At 46.8% G+C, this 22,004-nt stretch overlaps 1 protein-coding gene across 1 annotated transcript; it reads left to right on the forward strand.

Annotated features, from left to right (window-relative positions):
* Nucleotides 1–5,668: 5,668 nt before the first annotated feature.
* LOC144889441 (galactocerebrosidase-like) lies at nt 5,669–19,106 on the forward strand (the record flags this gene model as incomplete). The annotated part of the gene is made up of 4 exons (XM_078769665.1): nt 5,669–5,737; nt 6,278–6,341; nt 16,245–16,358; nt 18,205–19,106. Coding segments are annotated over 4 exons (507 nt in total), but the record flags the coding sequence as incomplete, so codon positions are not given.
* Nucleotides 19,107–22,004: the final 2,898 nt, after the last annotated feature.

Consider the following 22,004-nt stretch of genomic DNA (forward strand, 5'->3'; position numbering starts at 1 on the left):
TGATTGTGATTGTGAAGGTGGTCGGTGATTGTGAAGGTGAAGGTGGTCGGTGATTGTGATTGTGAAGGTGGTCGGTGATTGTGATTGTGAAGGTGGTCGGTGATTGTGATTGTGAAGGTGGTCGGTGATTGTGATTGTGAAGGTGGTCGGTGATTGTGATTGTGAAGGTGGTCGGTGATTGTGATTGTGAAGGTGTCGGTGATTGTGATTGTGAAGGTGGTCGGTGATTGTGATTGTGAAGGTGGTCGGGTGATTGTGATTGTGAAGCTGGTCGGTGATTGTGATTGTGAAGGTGGTCGGTGATTGTGATTGTGAAGGTGGTCGGTGATTGTGATTGTGAAGGTGGTCGGTGATTGTGATTGTGAAGGTGGTCGGTGATTGTGATTGTGAAGGTGGTCGGTGATTGTGATTGTGAAGGTGGTCGGTGATTGTGATTGTGAAGGTGGTCGGTGATTGTGATTGTGAAGGTGGTCGGTGATTGTGATTGTGAAGGTGGTCGGTGATTGTGATTGTGAAGGTGGTCGGTGATTGTGATTGTGAAGGTGGTCGGTGATTGTGATTGTGAAGGTGGTCGGTGATTGTGATTGTGAAGGTGGTCGGTGATTGTGATTGTGAAGGTGGTCGGTGATTGTGATTGTGAAGGTGGTCGGTGATTGTGATTGTGAAGGTGGTCGGTGATTGTGATTGTGAAGGTGGTCGGTGATTGTGATTGTGAAGGTGGTCGGTGATTGTGATTGTGAAGGTGGTCGGTGATTGTGATTGTGAAGGTGGTCGGTGATTGTGATTGTGAAGGTGGTCGGTGATTGTGATTGTGAAGGTGGTCGGTGATTGTGATTGTGAAGGTGGTCGGTGATTGTGATTGTGAAGGTGGTCGGTGATTGTGATTGTGAAGGTGGTCGGTGATTGTGATTGTGAAGGTGGTCGGTGATTGTGATTGTGAAGGTGGTCGGTGATTGTGATTGTGAAGGTGGTCGGTGATTGTGATTGTGAAGGTGGTCGGTGATTGTGAAGGTGGTCGGTGATTGTGAAGGTGGTCGGGAAGGTGGTCGGTGATTGTGATTGTGAAGGTGGTCGGTGATTGTGATTGTGGTCGGTGATTGTGATTGTGAATGTGAAGGTGGTCGGTGATTGTGATTGTGAAGGTGGTCGGTGATTGTGATTGTGAAGGTGGTCGGTGATTGTGATTGTGGTCGGTGATTGTGATTGTGAATGTGAAGGTGGTCGGTGATTGTGATTGGTGATTGTGAAGGTGGTCGGTGATTGTGAAGGTGGTCGGTGATTGTGAAGGTGGTCGGTGATTGTGAAGGTGGTCGGTGATTGTGAAGGTGGTCGGTGATTGTGAAGGTGGTCGGTGATTGTGATTGTGAGGGTGGTCGGTGATTGTGATTGTGATTGTGATTAAGGTTAAGGTGGTCGGTGATTGTGATTGAGGTGGTCGGTGATTGTGATTGAGGTGGTCGGTGATTGTGAAGGTGGTCGGTGATTGTGAAGGTGGTCGGTGATTGTGATTGTGAAGGTGGTCGGGGATTGTGATTGTGAAGGTGGTCGGTGATTGTGATTGCGATTGTGAAGGTGGTCGGTGATTGTGATTGCGATTATGAAGGTGGTCGGTGATTGTGATTGTGGAGGTGGTCGGTGATTGTGAAGGTGGTCGGTGATTGTGGAGGTGGTCGGTGATTGTGATTGTGGAGCTGGTCGGTGATTGTGATTGTGGAGGTGGTCGGTGATTGTGATTGTGGAGGTGGTCGGTGATTGTGATTGTGGAGGTGGTCGGTGATTGTGATTGTGGAGGTGGTCGGTGATTGCGAAGGTGATCGGTGATTGTGATGGTGGTCGGTGATTGTGATTGTGATTGTGAGGGTGGTCGGTGATTGTGATTGTGAAGGTGGTCGGTGATTGTGATTAAGGTGGTCGGTGATTGATTGAGGTGGTTGGTGATTGTGATTGAGGTGGTCGGTGATTGTGATTGAGGTGGTCGGTGATTGTGATTGAGGTGGTCGGTGATTGTGATTGAGGTTGTCGGTGATTGTGATTGAGGTGGTCGGTCATTGTGATTGAGGTGGTCGGTCATTGTGATTGAGGTGGTCGGTGATTGTGATTGAGGTGGTCGGTGGTCGGTGATTGAGGTGGTCGGTGATTGTGATTGAGGTGGTCGGTGATTGTGATTGAGGTGGTCGGTGATTGTGATTGAGGTGGTCGGTGATTGTGATTGAGGTGGTCGGTGATTGTGATTGAGGTGGTCGGTGATCGGTGATTGTGATTGAGGTGGTCGGTGATTGTGATTGAGGTGGTCGGTGATTGTGATTGAGGTGGTCGGTGATTGTGATTGAGGTGGTCGGTGATTGTGATTGAGGTGGTCGGTGATTGTGATTGAGGTGGTCGGTGATTGTGATTGTGATTGAGGTGGTCGGTGATTGTGATTGAGGTGGTCGGTGATTGTGGGTGGTCGGTGATTGTGATTGTGGAGGTGGTCGGTGATTGTGATTGTGGAGGTGGTCGGTGATTGTGATTGTGGAGGTGGTCGGTGATTGTGAAGGTGGTCGGTGATTGTGAAGGTGATCGGTGATTGTGATTGTGAGGGTGGTCGGTGATTGTGATTAAGGTGGTCGGTGATTGTGATTAAGGTGGTCGGTGATTGTGAAGGTGGTCGGTGATTGTGAAGGTGGTCGGTGATTGTGAAGGTGGTCGGTGATTGTGAAGGTGGTCGGTGATTGTGAAGGTGGTCGGTGATTGTGAAGGTGGTCGGTGATTGTGAAGGTGGTCGGTGATTGTGAAGGTGGTCGGTGATTGTGAAGGTGGTCGGTGATTGTGAAGGTGGTCGGTGATTGTGAAGGTGGTCGGTGATTGTGAAGGTGGTCGGTGATTGTGAAGGTGGTCGGTGATTGTGAAGGTGGTCGGTGATTGTGAAGGTGGTCGGTGATTGTGAAGGTGGTCGGTGATTGTGAAGGTGGTCGGTGATTGTGAAGGTGGTCGGTGATTGTGATTAAGGTGGTCGGTGATTGTGATTAAGGTGGTCGGTGATTGTGATTAAGGTGGTCAGTGATTGTGATTGTGATTGTGAAGGTGGTCGGTGATTGTGAAGGTGGTCGGTGATTGTGATTGTGAAGGTGGTTGGTGATTGTGATTGTGGAGGTGGTCGGTGATTGTGATTGTGGAGGTGGTCGGTGATTGTGATTGTGGAGGTGGTCGGTGATTGTGATTAAGGTGGTCGGTGATTGTGATTAAGGTGGTCGGTGATTGTGATTAAGGTGGTCGGTGATTGTGATTAAGGTGGTCGGTGATTGTGATTAAGGTGGTCGGTGATTGTGATTAAGGTGGTCGGTGATTGTGATTAAGGTGGTCGGTGATTGTGATTAAGGTGGTCGGTGATTGTGATTAAGGTGGTCGGTGATTGTGATTAAGGTGGTCGGTGATTGTGATTAAGGTGGTCGGTGATTGTGATTAAGGTGGTCGGTGATTGTGATTAAGGTGGTCGGTGATTGTGATTAAGGTGGTCGGTGATTGTGATTAAGGTGGTCGGTGATTGTGATTAAGGTGGTCGGTGATTGTGATTAAGGTGGTCGGTGATTGTGATTAAGGTGGTCGGTGATTGTGATTAAGGTGGTCGGTGATTGTGATTAAGGTGGTCGGTGATTGTGATTAAGGTGGTCGGTGATTGTGATTAAGGTGGTCGGTGATTGTGATTAAGGTGGTCGGTGATTGTGATTAAGGTGGTCGGTGATTGTGATTAAGGTGGTCGGTGATTGTGATTAAGGTGGTCGGTGATTGTGATTAAGGTGGTCGGTGATTGTGATTAAGGTGGTCGGTGATTGTGATTAAGGTGGTCGGTGATTGTGATTAAGGTGGTCGGTGATTGTGATTAAGGTGGTCGGTGATTGTGATTAAGGTGGTCGGTGATTGTGATTAAGGTGGTCGGTGATTGTGATTAAGGTGGTCGGTGATTGTGATTAAGGTGGTCGGTGATTGTGATTAAGGTGGTCGGTGATTGTGATTAAGGTGGTCGGTGATTGTGATTAAGGTGGTCGGTGATTGTGATTAAGGTGGTCGGTGATTGTGATTAAGGTGGTCGGTGATTGTGATTAAGGTGGTCGGTGATTGTGATTAAGGTGGTCGGTGATTGTGATTAAGGTGGCCGGTGATTGTGATTAAGGTGGCCGGAGATTGTGATTGTGATTGTGAAGGTGGTCGGTGATTGTGATTGTGATTGTGAAGGTGGTCGGTGATTGTGATTGTGAATGTGGTCGGTGATTGTGATTGTGAAGGTGGTCGGTGATTGTGATTATGAAGGTGGTCGGTGATTGTGATTAAGGTGGGTAGTGGGTGGTCGGTGATTGTGAAGGTGGTCGGTGATTGTGAAGGTGGTCGGTGATTGTGAAGGTGGTCGGTGATTGTGAAGGTGGTCGGTGATTGTGAAGGTGGTCGGTGATTGTGAAGGTGGTCGGTGATTGTGAAGGTGGTCGGTGATTGTGAAGGTGGTCGGTGAGTGTGAAGGTGGTCGGTTGTGAAGTATGTATGTGATTGTGATGGTGGAAGTGGTATGTGATTGTGATGGTGGAAGTGGTATGTGATTGTGATGGTGGAAGTGGTATGTGATTGTGATGGTGGAAGTGGTATGTGATTGTGATGGTGGAAGTTGTATGTGATTGTGATGGTGGAAGTGGTATGTGATTGTGATGGTGGAAGTGGTATGTGATTGTGATGGTGGAAGTGGTATGTGATTGTGATGGTGGAAGTGGTATGTGATTGTGATGGTGGAAGTGGTATGTGATTGTGATGGTGGAAGTGGTATGTGATTGTGATGGTGGAAGTGGTATGTGATTGTGTATGTGGTAGATGATGGTGAAGGTGGTAGGTGATGACAGCCGTTTGTTTGTGTAACCTTTTCTTGCATTCCACTTTTATATGTACACTGGACAATTGTGTAACATCTCGAAACGAACAGCTCAATGATCCATGTTATTGTTTATGGTGAAATGTTGTTGTCAACTCTCTTGTTATTGTTACCTTCGCAAAAGCGGAAGGTTATGTTTTGATCGCTGTGTATTTATTTGTATGTCTGTGTGTGTGTGTGTGTGTGTATGTTATTCGCATAACTCAAAAAGTATTCAACCGAATTGCATGAAATTTGGTGGGATGATTGGTTATTATACGGGACACATTTGATTAGATTTTGGGAGCAATCGGGTCAAAGGTCAAGGTCAAGGTCACGAAAAGGTCAAAATCGTATTTTTACCATAGCGCGGTCAATTTTTATCCAATTGGCATGCAACTAATGCCAAAATGTTCAGAATTCAATGCCCGATCTTGTTTGTCATAACTCGGTCAATTCTTATCCGATTTGCATGAAATCAGCACCAAACTGTTCACTGTTCTGTTCCCTACACTCCCATGCCAAGTACAGAACAGTAGCTGCGGCGAAGGTATGCGCTCTACCGAGTGCCCGTTCTAGTTGATCCTTGTTCTTTTGAAACGTATTTGCTAATTCCAGTACTAAACTCGTGAGTGGTATGCGTTGGCTCCACAAGTGAATAAAAATATTATAATAAAAGGTACAAGTTACATATCCACCATGAAGGATGACGAGGTGCTGATGAGACATTGTTGTACAAGTTCTTCATGATGAGGATCATGTGATGTCATGATTAGTTGTTTGTCTTTTGTCTTGCAGGCCACTTCAAGACTGCTTGTGAACTACCCACTGAAGCTACGTAACCACATTCTGGACTACCTCTTCTTGGTGAGCTTCATGCTGTTTGGGGAAGGAGGGTGGGTGGGAGAGGGTGGGAGGTTGGAGGGAGGGGGGGGGGATGATGGGGTTAGGGGAAGTGAAGTGGATGTCATGGATGATTCAATAACCTGTCTCAAAAGGATCTTTGAGATTATTCACCTGTTCTAGCACATTCGTTACACAAGTAGCTAAACATGAATGTATCGCTCATTCTAACATAGACATGTAATTAGTTTGTAAATTGAATAGTTATTTCATTCTATGCATGACACTTTCGTCGTTATTACCCTGGATTGCTAGGTTTTGGCTTATTTATTTATTTATTTATTACATATCAGTAGTGTGTGACAGTTAGATGGAGTTATTAGAATTGAAAGTCTGGGGGCAGGAGGGGGGGGGGGGGGGGGAGAGAGGAGCAGGTGACAGTAGATGAGGTCAGAGGAGAGACGGGTCAGGTATGGCGCACACAGGATGGGTCATTCTGCCATTTTGGCAAATGTACTGGATTCATGACTTTTGTGATCATGTCACCTTTTTTCCGTGTTCCAGCCCAACTTTGGTGCATCGTTGCACATTCTAAAGGTGGAGATTGGTGGAGATGCACAAACCACAGGTAAAGGTCTAGTACTGTTAAAACTCGCACCTTCCGCCAGGTGACCCCCGCATCTCTGCCTTCCCTTGCCGCACTCGTTTAATATTGTTTTTTTTTGTTTGTTTTTTTTGTATACAAGATCGAGGCTCGTGAAAGAGCGAACATTAATCACACAGAAAGACAAACAGACACACAAAACAAATAACATCGGGAGCGGTAGACAAGATGGGGAGAGAGGGGGAAGGACACAAACACAACATTTGAGAGCAGGGACCGAGAGACATGGAGACATCGAGAGAACTGTGGGAGGGAGAGGGCTTTGGGGGGGAGACATGGGAAGGGTGGGGGGGTGGGAGAGGTATAAAACATATGGACACTGCCAAGACTTCCAGGAAAGAAGTTGGAATTTCAAACAAGGTGGATCTGGGGTGAATTAGTGGGGGTAGAAAAGATCAAGGTTTTGGATGGGGGAAGATAAGAGATGGTGGTGAACAGCTGTTTTGAAGACCTGGAGGGAGGAGTGTGATTGAAGTGAGTGTGGGAGTTTGTTCCAGAGGCGGGAGAAAAGAGGAATGAAAGAGTGAAGGTGAGCAGAGAGCCGAGATTTCGGCAGTTTAACCATCAGAGGGTGGCTGGCAGATCTTGTGCGACCTGTAGGAATATTTGGGGGACAGAGCACAGAGAGAGCTGGGGGAGCAAGGCCGGAGAGGAGTCGGTAGAAGACAGAAAGACCACCTACCTGCCTGCGGTGAGTGAGTGAAAGGCCCTCAGAGATAGCTTCATCGTGGGAGATTCCAATGATTCTGAAAGCTTTGGATTCAATAGCGTGAAGCCGAGCCAGGTGTGAGGCAGGAGCACCAGCCCATAGGGGAGAACAGTATTCCATTGAGCTGCGGATGAAAGCCTTGTATGTGGTGTGGAGCTCAGGTGTGCCTAGGAAGGACTTCGCACGACAGAGGATGCCCAGTCGGCGACTGGCTTTGGAGGCCAGCTTGGAAATGTGGTTTTCCCAAGAAAGATCATGGCAGATGGTGAGACCCAAAAGCTTGAGCGACAGAACTTCTTGGAGAGGATTGTTGAGAAAGTAGATGGGAGGGTTGTCCAGTCGATCTTTTCGGAGAGACATAGTAAGAGTGTGAGATTTGTCAGGATTGAAAGACATGTTCCACTTGTTTGACCAGTCTGTGATTTTGTCCAGGTTTTCAGAGAGTGAGGAGGCTGCAGACTGCCGATCTGAGGGAAGAGGAATGGAGCGGCAGAGAGTGGAGTCATCAGCAAAGAGATACAGAGGATTTTCCAGAGAGTCGGAGAGATCATTGATGAAGACCAGAAAAAGCACAGGGCCCAGCACACTGCCTTGGGGAACTCCAGCCTGAACGGGAAGGGGGAGATGAGAGAAATCCATTCAGGGCCACACGTTGACTACGACCAGAGAGGAAGTCCGCAAGCCATGCATGGAGATTTCCATGGATACCATAGGAGGAGAGTTTGGTGAGCAGAGCTGGGTGCCAGACCGTATCGAAGGCACGTGATATGTCAAGGGAGACAGCTCTGATTTCCTGTTTGGCATTGAGGACCTCCATCCATTGTTGAGACAGCAGAAGCAGCATGTCCAGAGTAGAGTGACCTGGTCTGAAACCAAATTGATGATCAGAGATCAAGCCATTGGAGAAGAGGAAAGATTTCATATCCGAAGCAATGATGGATTCCATGACTTTGCTGATAATTGGGAGCAGGCTGATTGGTCTGTAGTTGCAAGGATCTGTTTTTGCACCTTTTTTGTGTAAAGCGGTAATGTTTGCTGATTTCCAGGATGCTGGCAGATGACCTTGAGCAAAGGATAGGGTGAAAAGAACAGAGAGAGGGTGAGATAGAGCGGCAGAGCAGGATTTTAGGACCCGTGGGCTGATGCCATCTGGTCCAGTTGCAGAATCAGAGTCGAGGTTTGACAAAAACTCCTCCACCTTGTCAGGAGAGAAGGTCACAGAGTCCAGGAGCAGTTTGGTTCGACTGGGAAAGGTGGGAACAGAGAGAGATGGGTTTGGGACTAAGGATTTTGAGGCAAACACAGAGTTGAGGCATTCGGCTTTGTCACGTGCGATGTCAACTGTGTGGCCATTTGAGGTAAGGGAGGGGATGGAGGGGGAACAAACACCAGAAACGGATTTGACCAGACGCCACCAGGATTTGGAGGAAGGAGACAGGTTTGAGAGGTCATTCTTGAGTGAGGAGAGATAGTGCTTCCTGGCACTCCTGAGGGTAGACACACACTTGTTCCGAGCTTGGTGGAAGGAACTGAGATTTCCTTCAGTTGGATTAGCCTTCCAAGAGGCAAAGGCAAGTTGTTTCAGGGCAACTGCCTCACCACAAGATTCAGTGTACCATGGACGGGAGGAAGGGTAAGACAACTGAAGGCGAGATGGGATAAATCTGTGCATGAGAGAGATCAGTTTGCTTTGGAAGAATTCCCAGGAAGAATTGATGTCGGAGGCAGTGGAGATGGGAGACCAATCCAGACGATTGATGGCTGCTTGAAGACCGTCCCAGTCGGCCTGAGTGAAATGCCAGACTAGTCGACGCTGAGGAGGCTCTCTGAGAATGGCCAGAGAGATGTCCACTTTGACAAGCACATGATCAGAAGAACCGATTGGAGCAGAAGAAGAGCAGCAGACATTAGCAGGGAAGTTAGTCATAACCAAGTCTAGAAGAGAGGATACTCCATTGGCTGAGATCCGGGTCGGGAAATTGACAGATTGTGTCAATCCCAGTGAGTCACAGAAGTCCTTTGCTGAGGTGCCATGACTGGTGAGAGAGGAACCCACACCCAACCAGGTGGCATGATGACAATTGAAGTCACCACATATGAGGAAGAGAGAGTTGGGATGAGTGGATAGAAGTTGGTCCATGTTGTCAGACAGTGAAATGTAGATGGAGTCATCACTGTTTGGGGGACGGTACAGAACACATATGAACAAAAGGTGGGAGCGGAGAGGAAGCCGTAGCCAGAGGTACTCCTGGGGGTGAGGAGGAGAGAGGGCAGTGCAAGGAGAGTGAGGAAGAGAGTTTTTGATAAAGATAGCCACCCCACCACCAGGCCGAGGCTCAGGTCTATCATACCGGAGGAGGGAGTAACCAGGAAGAGATATTAAGGAATCAGAGACATCTTGAAGGAGGAAAGTCTCTGTGAACAGATCAAGTCTGGATTGTCAGAAGCAACCTGTATGGAGAGATCAGTCAGGTTTGAGCGAAGGCCCCGGATGTTTGAGTTCCATACCGTTAATGAAGAGAGAGGGGGAGCATCGGGTACAGGACAGGGGAGGGGAGGAGTAGGGTAAGATGAAGGATGAGAGGGGGAGGTAGGGAGAGCAGTTGTTAGTGTGTCAGCGATTGCAGAAGAGTTCCAAGAAAGGGAAGGATGAGGAGGATGAAAGGTTTGAAGGTGAAGGGATGAGGCACAGAGAGGGGTTGTTTGAGGGGGGGGCAGAGGAAAGAAGAAGGTTGGGGGGGGTGGAGGTATGAGATAGAAGGGAGACGAAGTGGGGAGGAGGCAGCTTTGAGGAGGAGGGGGGAGGAGGGAGAATTGGAGAGGAATGGTATGGGGGGAGATTTGAATGGGAGGGGTTGGGGGGGAGTTTTGAAGGGGAGGAGTGAGGGGGGAGTTTAGGAGGGGAAGGGCAAGGGGGGAGTTCAGGAGTGGAAGGGCAAGGGGGGAGTTCAGGAGTGGAGGGGTAGGGGGGGAGTTTAAGAGTGGCGGGGCAAGGGGGGAGTTTAGGAGTGTAGGTGCAAGGGGAGGGATTTGGATGGGAGGGGCAAGAGGGGAGTTTAGAAAGTGGATGATTAATGAAAGACGAACATTGAAAACAAATTGGGTTTGTTGTGATTTTCAAGTTAGCAATCCGGTTCAGAATGATGGAGGAGGGATGGAATGAATGGGAATTTAGACCATGTAGTGAGGGAGACGTATAAGATATTGAATTTCTTTTTTTTGAGGTGGAATGAGTTGGAGAGGAAATTGAGAAAAGCCTTTTAAATAGGAAGAAAAACAGCATGTTGTAAAATACCACTGAGTAAAACACTGAAGGGGAAAGGTTATACATATTTAAATAATATTTAAACAGAACCGTGAACAATCTTATGTGCACAAAAATACCAACGGGGGGAGAGCCGAGAGGGACCACCACGAGTCACGTGAAGGGCAAATGGTGGATGGCAAGGAGTTAATGGGGGCGGGGCGAACAGCACACCTGGACAGAAAATACAGGATGAGTCAACAGTACACGTGGAGAAAGGAAAATAAATGTTTTTGGTTTTTTTTTTTGTTGTTTGGTTTTTGGGGGTGGAGAGGGGGGAGGTGGGGATTTAGAACGTTAGACAGAGTATTATGTTCGGGGTAGAAGGGAAAAAAACTAAGAGCCAAGCAAAACACGATTAAGATAACAAACACCGACGGGGGTACAACTACAAGGCCGCACACGAGGAGCAGAACACGATTAAATAATTACAAGTTACAGGAAATTCAAACCAAAAGTAACTATAATCAAAACAATAACGCATGGACGATAAAATAACGAGTTGAAATTTGACAATCTATCTGGGGAAATGGGGGAGAAACACGTGGTCGAAGAACGAATGAACGAACGAATAAGAATGAATAAACGAATGAGAACAGAGAAGGAAATGTTTTTTTTTTGGATTTTTTTGAGTTGTGATTTACACAAGGAAGAGGGCTATTGGGTGAAAAGATTGGGAAAACAGAGAACGAAAGTTATTGGATCACAAAAAAAAAAAAATTGTTGTCCAATAAAGATCCGTAACCAACCCTCATAATGTAAGCATGGATTGAAATCCACAGTGGAGAAATACCGGCGTATCGCTCCATTGTTTGTGGTACAGTCCTCGAAATCGTCCTTTCTTTTACTGTACCGAGTACAGTATATACAGTATCTGAATTTGCTTTGGAATACTGTACAGAGTCTTTGAGAGATACATGAAGTGATCCTCCGTGTCCTACTGTTCTTGGTTATAAGTTCAGATTACCATTGAGCATCTTGTTGAGATGGCCATCTTGAATTGTAACGCTGCTCTTGTGTTGGTTCTGATGTCCTTGGGCATCAGAAGGTGGTACGAGGTCCTCCCAGGACTCGAGTTGTCCATCTTAATTTGGTGGTTTACATGTTTGACACCAAGTGGTGATCATGTATTGAAGTTCAATCAAAGGTACCTTTTCAGGTGTTCCTCCACATCATAGGATCTTCATTCCAAGGGCTCCTTTAACGATTTTCCTCTCAACCCGGACATCTTCCGTTTGTAGGTCGTTTGTTTTGGTGTCTCCTGGTTTCTTCACTTTCTGTGTTCTCTTCATTTCATCTTTAATTTCCACCTCCAACGCTTTCATCCACAGCTTGATGGAGTGCTGGCTCCCCTGCCTCACCACTTGGTCATTTCAATGTCATGGAAACTAAGGCCTACACGATTATTGGACTCTCCCACGACGAAGCTGAGTCTGTGTGCTTGATACTTCGCCATCGCACACAAGTCTGTGATCTCTGTCTTCTACCGCCTTCTTTCTGGTCCTGCACACTCTGCTGTCTCTGTGATTTGCCTCCCCACCACCCCCCCCCGCCCCCCTTTCCTTTCCTCCCACCCCCCACACACCAGGTATCTGCAGGGTGCACTAAGTCCACCACCAACCCCCCTTCCAGGAAAACCACTAAAAGCTCACCTCCACTCATTTGTTCCTCATTTTCTCCCCTGCCTCTGGAACCAACTTCCACATCCTCTTCAATCTCATTCTTCCCTCCAGGTCTTCAAGACAGCTGTCCACCACCATCTCAAATCATCCCCAATCATATTATTTGTCCGCCTCTCCTTGTCTTGGTCTTCAGCTCTGCTGTTGGTGTTTTCCCCATCTCTTCCTGCTCCATTCAGTGTAGCCGTACTCGATCCTCCACAACCCTCGACTATGTATGTCCAAAAATAATTGGTGGTGGTGCATCCTCTTGTTTAGGGCAACTGTATGCCCACGGAACTGCCATGAACGTTTGTGTGCTGTCACGTCCGACTGCATGTTTGTCTCTCCTATTTATTACTCCGCTAGGGAGTCGTGTGTGTGTGTTCGTGTGAACAAGATATCTGGAAACGTTCTGAACGGATTTGGATGAAAGTTGGTGGGATGGGATAAGGAAGTGAGATGGAACATCTGAACATCACACACCCTTGGGATAAGGAAGAATTGATTAGTTTTTGGTGAAGCTCAGGATATTATTCCGGATCCAGGAATTTTTTGAAGGATTTTTTACCATTGGAGGTTAGGGCTCGGCAGCGGCCACCCACGGCGGGAGTATGCGCTCCACTAAGTGGCGTTCTAGTTTTTGTTGTTTTTATTTCTGTCTTTGCTCATTTCCTTCCTTGCCGTTAAGAGTTTTTGTAGTTTAGGACCTTCAACGGACTAATGTTGTCCTTTACTAATGTAAAAGGCCTCTTATGAGGTTCATGTTTGCCATGTTTGTCTTGCTGTACTGGGGACGTTAATGCAAAACCCTTCTTCCTTGGCCTGGTGATTGTTTATTTTAACTTGTAAAAATCCCCATGGTATTTGCACATTACATATTTAGGTGGTCGTCCATACTGAGGCCGTGTGGAGAGCTCCAATTGTCTGTCTTTCTGTATGAATATCAAATTGAGAATATAATATCAAATTGTATGAATATTCTGCCTCTGACATTAACTCTTCCTGGGAATTCTTCCAAAGCAAACTGCTCTCTCATGCACAGATTTATCCCATCTCCTCGTCAGTTGTCTTACCCTTCCTCCCGTCCATGGTACACTGAAGGTTGTGGTGAGGCAGTTGCCCAGAAACAACTTGCCTTTGCCTCCTGGAAGGCAAATCCAACTGAAGGTAATCTGAGTTCTTTTCACAAAGCCCGAAACAAGTGTGTCTGCCCTCAGGAGTGCCAGGAAACAATATCTCTCCGTTCTCAAGACCGAACTCTCAAACCTGTCTCCCTCCTCCAAATCCTGGTTGCATCTGGTCAAATCCGTTTCTGGTGTTTGTTCCCCCTCCACCCCCTCCCTTACCTCAAATGGCTACACAGCTGACTCCACATGTGAAAAAGCTGAATGCCTCAACTCTGTGTGTGCCTCGAAATCTTGTGTCCCAAACCCATCCCTCTCTGTACCCACAGTACCCAGTCGTACCCAGCTGCTCCTGTACTGTGTCCTTTCCTCCTGACAAGGTGGAAAAGTTTCTATCAACCCTCGACTCTGATTCTGCAGCTGGACCACACGGCATCAGCCCACGGATTATAAACTCCTGCTCTGCCGCTCTATCTCACCCTCTCTCTGTTCTCTTCACCCTCTCCTTTGCTCAAGGTCATCTGCCATCTGCTTGGAAATCAGCAAGCATTACCACGTTACACAAAAAGGTGCAAAAACAGATCCTTGCAACTCCAGACCAATCAGCCTGCTCCCAATAATCAGTAAAGTCATGGAATCCATCATCGCTTCGGATATCAAATCCTTCTCTTCTCCAATGGCTTGATCTCTGATCATCAATTTGGATTCAGACCAGGTCATTCTACTCTGGACATGTTGCTTCTGCTGTCTCAACAATGGATGGAGGTCCTCAATGCCAAACAGGAAATTAGAGCTGTCTCCCTCGACATATCACGTGCCTTCGATAGGGTCTGGCACCCCGCTCTGCTCACCAAACTCTCCTCCTATGGTATCCATGGAAATCTCTACGCAAGGCTTGCGGACTTCCTCTCTGGTCGTAGTCAACGTGTGGCCCTGAATGGGTTTCTCTCATCTCCCCTTCCTGGTCAGGCTGGAGTTCCCCAAGGCAGTGTTCTGGGCCTTGTGCTTTTTCTAGACTCTCTTGAAAATCCTCTCTATCTCTTTGCTGATGACTCCACTCTCTGCCGCTCAATTCCTCATCCCTCAGATCGGCAGTCTGCAGCCTCCTCACTCTCTGCAGACCTGGACAAAATCTCAAACTGGTCAAACTGGTCAAACAAGTCTTTCAATCCTGACAAATCTCCCACTCCCATTATGTCTCTCCGAAAAGACCATTTGTATAACCCTCCCATCTCTTTTCTAAACAAGCCTGTTGAAGTCTTGTCACTCAAGCTTTTGGGTCTCACTATCTGCCATGATCTTTCCTGGGAAAACCACATTTCCAATCTGGCCTCCAAAGCGAGCCGTGGACTGGGCATCCTCCGTCGTGCGAAGTCCTTCCTTGGCACACCTGAGCTCCTCACCACATACAAGGCTTTCATCCGCAGGTCAATGGAATACTGCTCTCCCCTCTGGGCCGGTGCTCCTGCCTCACACCTAGCTCGGCTTCACGCTGTTCAAACCAAAGCTTTCAGAATCATGGGAATCTCCTGTGATGAAGCTAACTCCGATGGCCTTTCACTCACTCACCGCAGGCAGGTTGGTGGTCTTTGTCTTCTACCGACTCCTCTGCGGCCTTGCTCCCCCAGCTCTCTCTGTGCTCTGTCCCCCATATATTCCTACAGGTCGCACAAGATCTGCGAGCAATTCTCTTATGGTTAAACTGCTAAAATCAAGACTCTATTCACCTTCACTCCTTCAATCCTCTTTTCTCCTGCCTCTGGAACAAACTCCCTCACTCCCTTCAATCCCTCTCCTCCCTCTAGGTCTTTAAAACAGCTGTTCACCACCTTCTCTTATCTTCCCCCATCCAAAACCTTGATCTTTTCTACCCCCATTAATACACCCCAGATCCACCTCTTTCAATCGCCGACTTCATTCCTGAAATTCCAAGTGGTGTCCACTTCTTTTATACCGTGTACCGCCCCCTCTCACCCTCACTCCAGTCCCCTCCCTTCCACAGATCTACCGACGACGATATATCTATCGTGTTCATCTGAGATCTCCTAAAACGGAATTTCCTGATTATTCAGTGGAAAATGTGTTGCTGTTTTTTAGCCGCGTCGCAGACGCTGCTAATCGAGTGCCCTCTGCTGTTGTTCTTCTTCTTCTTCTTCTTCTTGCAGAGGAGACAAAACCTTAAAGCTCCACCCATTCTGGGAACCATAGCTCCACCCATTTTGGGAGAGGCTTCATATAAACAAATATCCACCATTTTATTAACTCGCATAGCTTTGAGGCCTGTTTTGTAGGCCCGTGGTGTCTTCCTCTCTCACACAGTTTTATTTCAAATCAAATTCGATATATCATTTCATTATTCACAGTCGCCAACATAGTTTTAGACTCGGTTGAAAAAAAACGGGAAGAAAATCCGATGAAAGTTGCCCTTTTCGAACGAAATGAATTCTCAAAGGCCTGTAACTTCAAGTCCATTGAGATTTTTTTTTTTTTAAATCGCGGCATGGTCAGTCATACACCGCCCGAAATAATAGACGGGAAAATGCCGAGATATATATATATATTTTTTGTTTAAATCGCGGCATGCTCAGTCATACACCGCCCGAAATAACAAATGGGAAAATGCCTAGATATATTAAAAATTCGTCCATTTGATGACAATCGTCACGATGAAATATTTAATTTATACGTCGTCACAATAATGTGGAGAGAGGAGCATAGCTTCGTTCACGTGTCGCCACATACGGGAAATTGCCGAGATATATTTTTTTTAAATCGCGGCATGGTCAGTCATACACCGCCTGAAATAACAGACGGGAAAATGCCGAGATATATTAAAAATTCGTCGCCACACACGGGAAATTGCTGAGATATATTTTCACTTTGCACAAAAATAACATCAAGTAATCGAATCAATAGGAATGTCCTGTGCCTATAACATCGACGTTATAGGCACAGCTGCATCTCGGCATTGTGTAACATCGACGCGGCTTTTGTTTTAATTAAAACTTTTTGTACTTGTTGTGGATTAAAATGAATCAAATGTGTAAATGGATCCTCTGACCCCGACAGATGGTACGGAACCTTCACACATGCGAGACGCTACGGATGAGAACTACTTCCGTGGTTACGAATGGTGGCTCATGGTTGAGGCAAAGAGACGTAACCCCAACATCACACTCGTGGGTATGAAGGACACCTGTTTATTGGCACGACTATGTGTGGACAAACGTCTTGCATTGCTTCCCTCGCTTTGTTGGGAATTTATTTTCATTCATGTTGAAATATTCTCTGGAATGTCTCCATAACGTGTGGTTCACTCGAGTCATGTGATCAGGAAGCAACGAGATGATCTAAAATCTGCAAGATAACTGGGATTTGTTGGAGGAAACGTGGACAAGAAGAGGTGAAGTAGCTGATTCGCCAGACGGTCCTTTTGGAGAGTGAGTGCGAGATTTGTCGGGATGGCGAGATATATTCCAAGTGTTTGAGCAGCTTGTGATGTTTTTCAATGTCTGAAGAGAAGGAAGAGGCTGCAGCCTGTCTGAAGGATGAGGGATGTCATGGTGGAAGATGGAGTAGTCATCAAATAGATGAAGAGGATTTTGCAATGAGTCAGACAGGTCATTGATGCAGAATAGGAATAGGAATAGGACTGGGCCCAGAACACTGCCTTGGGAGACTAGTCTTGACAGGGAGAGGAGATGTTGAGCCGCACGTTGGCTTCGAGAGTAGAGGAAGTCAGTGAGCCGTGTGTGGAGCTGGCCTTGGATGTCCGAGGTGGAGAGTAAAGCGGGGGATGCCAGACTGTATCAAAAGCATGAGATATGTCCAGAAAGACGACCCTGATCTCGTGTCTGACTGAGAGCTTCCATCCATTGTTGGGTCAGTAGAAGCAGCACGTCCAAGGTGAAGTGACGTGGTCAAATATGAGGTTGTTGGAGAAAAGGAAGGATCTCAATTGTGATGATGAATTCCACGACCTTGCTAATGATGGGAAGTAAAATAATGTCTGTAGTTGATGTGACCAGTTTGTTGTTGTTGTTGTTTTGTTTTTTTTGTAATGTTGTGATGTTGATGGATTTCCTAGCAGATGGAAAATTACCTACGAAAATGATAGGGTGAATGCAATATCAGGTTTATCGGACATGTGAGCTGAATGCAGCCTGGTCCAGTCGCAGAGTCGGTCGGGACTTGCCCTAACTTCTCCACCTCAAGCTACAGGGTCCAGGAGAAGTTGGTACAACAGGGAAAGAGAAGGGTACTGAGAGTGAGGAGTTGGTGACACGATTTGGAAGCAAACGCCGAATTGAGGTGTTCGGCCTTCTCACGAGCAGAGTCGTGTGTGATGCCATTCGAAGTGTGGAAAGGATGGACTTAACAAGGCGCCGCCATGTTTTAGAGGAGGGAGCCAAGTTTGAAAGTTCAATCTTGACTTTGGCCTTGTTCATCGCTGTTCGGAGGACTGCTTGCTCAGTAATGCAACATCCCCTGTGACCATTTTGTTTGATTCTCACACAGTTTCTGCAGGTGTCCTGTTGATTTTAGATCCATGAGAAGGTTCTCATTTCAAACTATTATTTCTGGTGCACATCGTGATCGAACTCACCATCGGTGTACCATTACCAAAGATTTCTACATTTGTAGTGTGCTTCCTGTTGGTCACAATATTAACTTTTGCTGTAAAAAGCATCCATTTTGTTTCCCTTTTCAGCCAATCATGGCCAGCAGCTCCTTTGTCCATTTAATAGATGTTTTAATTAGTTTTGTGCGTTGTGGATAAATGTTCGTTTCGTTTTCCCAGACAACGTTTCCTGACCTCTTGTTATTCGAATAGTCAACTTGTAGTCGTTTTCAAACCCCTGTTGCCATGTCTGCCTCCATCTTTCAGCAGAAACTTTTCCTTTTCATCCAGTTTTTGTTCATCTGATTCTCGGCATCACGTCGCGCTTTTCTGACCTTGCATTCCTTGTTTTAAGAACCGTGTATATGTTGCTGCTGAGTCTCTGGATCGAATGTATCTCCATCTCAGGCTTGCCCTGGGCGTTTCCAGCATGGGTCGGAGGAGGCAGCAACCTGCCGTACACACATCCCGAGCTCACAGCGACATACGTCACGTCCTGGGTGCAAGGTGCCAAGCGATGGCACAATCTCCACATCGACTATGTCGGAGTAGGTTTGTGTCCGCCATTCACCGCTGATCCGAACCTTTGCATCATCTCATGTTTATATGATTGTTCCTTGGATCTCGCTCCATCCTTCCTGTGCCAGTGGTGTTGTCTGTCCCCTTGAATGCTCCACCAGGCCACATGATGGGAATAATGGTAACTGCTCAGGACCAAGTGGGATTGAGTACGCTCGGGGTCCTTGGGCCGCGCGACACCGAGGGTCTCGGCTAAGTGAGCTTCACGACGTGTGCTTCCTGGGGTTATTACAATTATCATTCTTTGCATTGCCATTTGGATACCTTGCACAAACCCCTCGAGAAGGAGTACAATATAAAAGAGGTTAAGTTGAAAGGTCAAAGGTCGTTTTCATTTTGATAGCAATAGCTTGTGTCATTGTCTGCTGTTGCGTTGCCCTTTAACTCGAGCAGCAGCATCGACGATGATAAGGAATTAGAACGATAAAGGAACCATTAAACTTGCCAAGCGTGCAACCAGGCAGGGACGGGTGGGTGCGGAGTGGGTGCGGGTCGGATGGATGTGGGTGCGGAGTGGGTGCGTAGTGGATATTGACATTGACCAGCCATATGCCCAATCAATTGAATTTATCACAGGTGGACTCCAATCAAGGTGTAGAAACATCTCAAAGATGATCACGAGAAATGGGAGGCACCTCAGCTAAATTTCAAGTGTCATAGCAAAGGGTATGAATACTTATGTAAATGTGATATTTCAGTTTTTTCTTTTTAATAAATTTGCAAAACTTTCTAAAATCCTGTTTTCTCTTTGTCATTTTGGGGTATTGAGTGCAGATTGATGAGGAAAAAAAGGAATTTAAATGATTTCAGCATAAGGCTGCAACATAACAAAATGTGAAAAAGTGAAGGGGTCTGAATACTTTCTGAATGCACTGTATATGTATATATATACTTGCCGAAAGCACCTGGCGTTGCCCGGGTTCTTTTTGAATGAATTTACGACGATAATTCTGATTTTACTCGCGGCCGTAGAAGATTGACTCCTATAATTCAGCTCAGCTTTTAATTGCGAAATGGGCCCAGCCCGGCCGAGGCAGCCGCGGCCGGCCTCGCCACCTAGCCTATAACCTTCCCAGGGCCCGGCCCGACATTTTTTGTTTCAGTGGTTTCCTCCTATCTTTCACCGTTCAGGAGATTAGCGCGTGCAGACAAACAAACAAACAAACAAAAACTTTCTTTTATATATATATATATATATATATATATATTGTAACGGATTTGAGAAGTGTAACGAATTTGAGAAGTGTAACAATTTTGAGAAAATGTAACGAATGTGAAAAGTATGGTTTTGTTGTGTGTAACTGACCCTCGTAATGTAAAGAATGGTCGCAGCTCATCCTCTTAGTTAATTCCATAAACCTACACACAGGACACGATATATCCTTTTAAATAGTTAGTCCCTTATTCTCTGTAGGCTAAGGATGTGTTTCCCACTAGTTTGACTCTTCATTGCACCGAATTAAATAAGAGTAGGCCCTCCGACGCCCCATGGCAGCTTCCAAGTGCCAGGTTTTCCACTTTGTTGCAATTGACACTTTAGGCACTTTGCTGCATTTTCATCTGCCGTCCACTTTGCAGCATTTGACTCCATTACGCACGAGGTAACGCCGAAGAAGAAAGGCGGGTCTCCACCTCGTCATAGAGGGGAGGAGTAAGTCGGCCCCGCTCATCCAACCCAGAACAAGGGGTTTGGCCTAAGAGGGCGGAGAGAGAACGCTTGGGGGAGGTTCGCAAAGGGTGAAGGGCGGGGCCTATATAACCCGCCGCGGGACGCTCCCCAAGCAGATGAGTCCAGGAGATGAGCTGAGAGGAGGGATGAGTTCTGGGTCCAGGAGATGCGCTGGAGACGAGCAGGTGTGACCGAGCCGCCGTGAGACGTGCCGCGCAGCAGGAAAAGCGGACCGGAGCAACGCAAGGAGCGCACGAGGCAGCAGTACGGAGAAAGGATCTTCGCCCGCGCAGTTTGGGACCAAAGCTCGGCTTCTTGACGGCGGTGCCTTCTGGCCCGACCGTGCCCAGTACCCCCCTGAACCTTCCTTGCCTCTAAAAGCCACCCATCTCCAAGCCATTCCTTCCGGCCTGCATTTCCCCGTGTAAGTGTGATCGTCCGTCTGTCTTTCACGTTGTCCTGGGGTTTATTAATTAAGCTTGTATAGGTAAGCTAATGATTTCACTGTGTTTCTGCTCATTCCATTTTCTGTATAAAACCAACTGCTCTTTGCTTTGGCTTGTGAAAATAATTAATAAATCCTGTTATTCCTCCGTACGTCTTCTTCTTCTTCCTCTTTACATTCGGTCGCTTTAGAGGTTTCCAAATTGAATATCTGTGGCGCGATTTCGGCCAACGTCCAGGAATCGGGTTAGTCGGGGTAACTGTACGACCGCGGGGCAATCCGCTCGGCAAACACAACATCTTATCCGCGGGCCGTAACAATATATATATATATATATATATATATATATATATATATATATATATACATATATATATACATATATATATACACACACACACATACAGTCACGTGAAAAAGTAAGTACACCAAGTAAAGTTTTGACTTTTTCAACATATTTTAACATACAGCTATTTGATCTTAGCTATAACCTGTCATGGGTGAATCACAGGCAGGGTGATTTATCAATGTGTGTACCGCTAAACTGGGCGCCCCGTTTGCGTCCCATTAGTTGTTGGATGTTAAGGATCTCACCGTGTTTTCCACAAAGAGAAGGCGAGCTATCGCCGGCACTCTGAACAAGTTGTGGCCTGGCATGCTCTTCTCCTCTGCCGTTATATACGTCCTCCTCGACACCTCGCTCATGTTTTTCGACGATTGCGTGTTTTATATCCAAGCACATCATCCTCTTCTTCTTCTCAGTACCGTGTTTTCCACAAAGAGAAGGCGAGCTATCACCGGCACTCTGAACAAGTTGTGGCCTGGCATGCTCTTCTCCTCTGCCGTTATATACGTCCTCCTCGGCACCTCGCTCATGTTTTTCGACGATTGCGTGTTTTATATCCAAGCACAAGTTTTATATAAAACACGACGATTGCGTGTTTTATATCCACAAGTTGTGGCCTGGCATGCTCTTCTCCTCTGCCGTTATATACGTCCTCCTCGACACCTCGCTCATGTTTTTCGACGATTGCGTGTTTTATATCCAAGCACATCATCCTCTTCTTCTTCTCAGTACCGTGTTTTCCACAAAGAGAAGGCGAGCTATCGCCGGCACTCTGAACAAGTTGACGGCAGAGATACTGTACTTGCACGGCAAGATAACCACGTGACCAGAACCCACCTGGTGGCGTAAACTCCAAATAACCAACATGCGAAAACAAAAATGCAGCGCTATACGGCAGAGATACTGTACTTGCACGGCAAGATAACCACGTGACCGGAACCCACCTGGTGGCGTAAACTCAAAATAACCAACATGCGAAAACAAAAATGCAGCGCTATACGGCAGAGATACTGTACTTGCACGGCAAGATAACCACGTGACCGGGTGGCGAAAGCTCGTAACTCAGATCTCGGCTCGCATCTCAAAGCAATAAACCGCCCGAGCGACGGCTCGTATCTCGAAAAACTCGTAAGTTGGGGCACTCGTAAGTCAAGGTTCCACTGTACATA

This window comes from Myxine glutinosa, unplaced genomic scaffold (assembly GCF_964187855.1).
Source record: "Myxine glutinosa unplaced genomic scaffold, kmMyxGlut1.1 SCAFFOLD_3830, whole genome shotgun sequence".
Classification (NCBI taxonomy): domain Eukaryota; kingdom Metazoa; phylum Chordata; class Myxini; order Myxiniformes; family Myxinidae; genus Myxine; species Myxine glutinosa.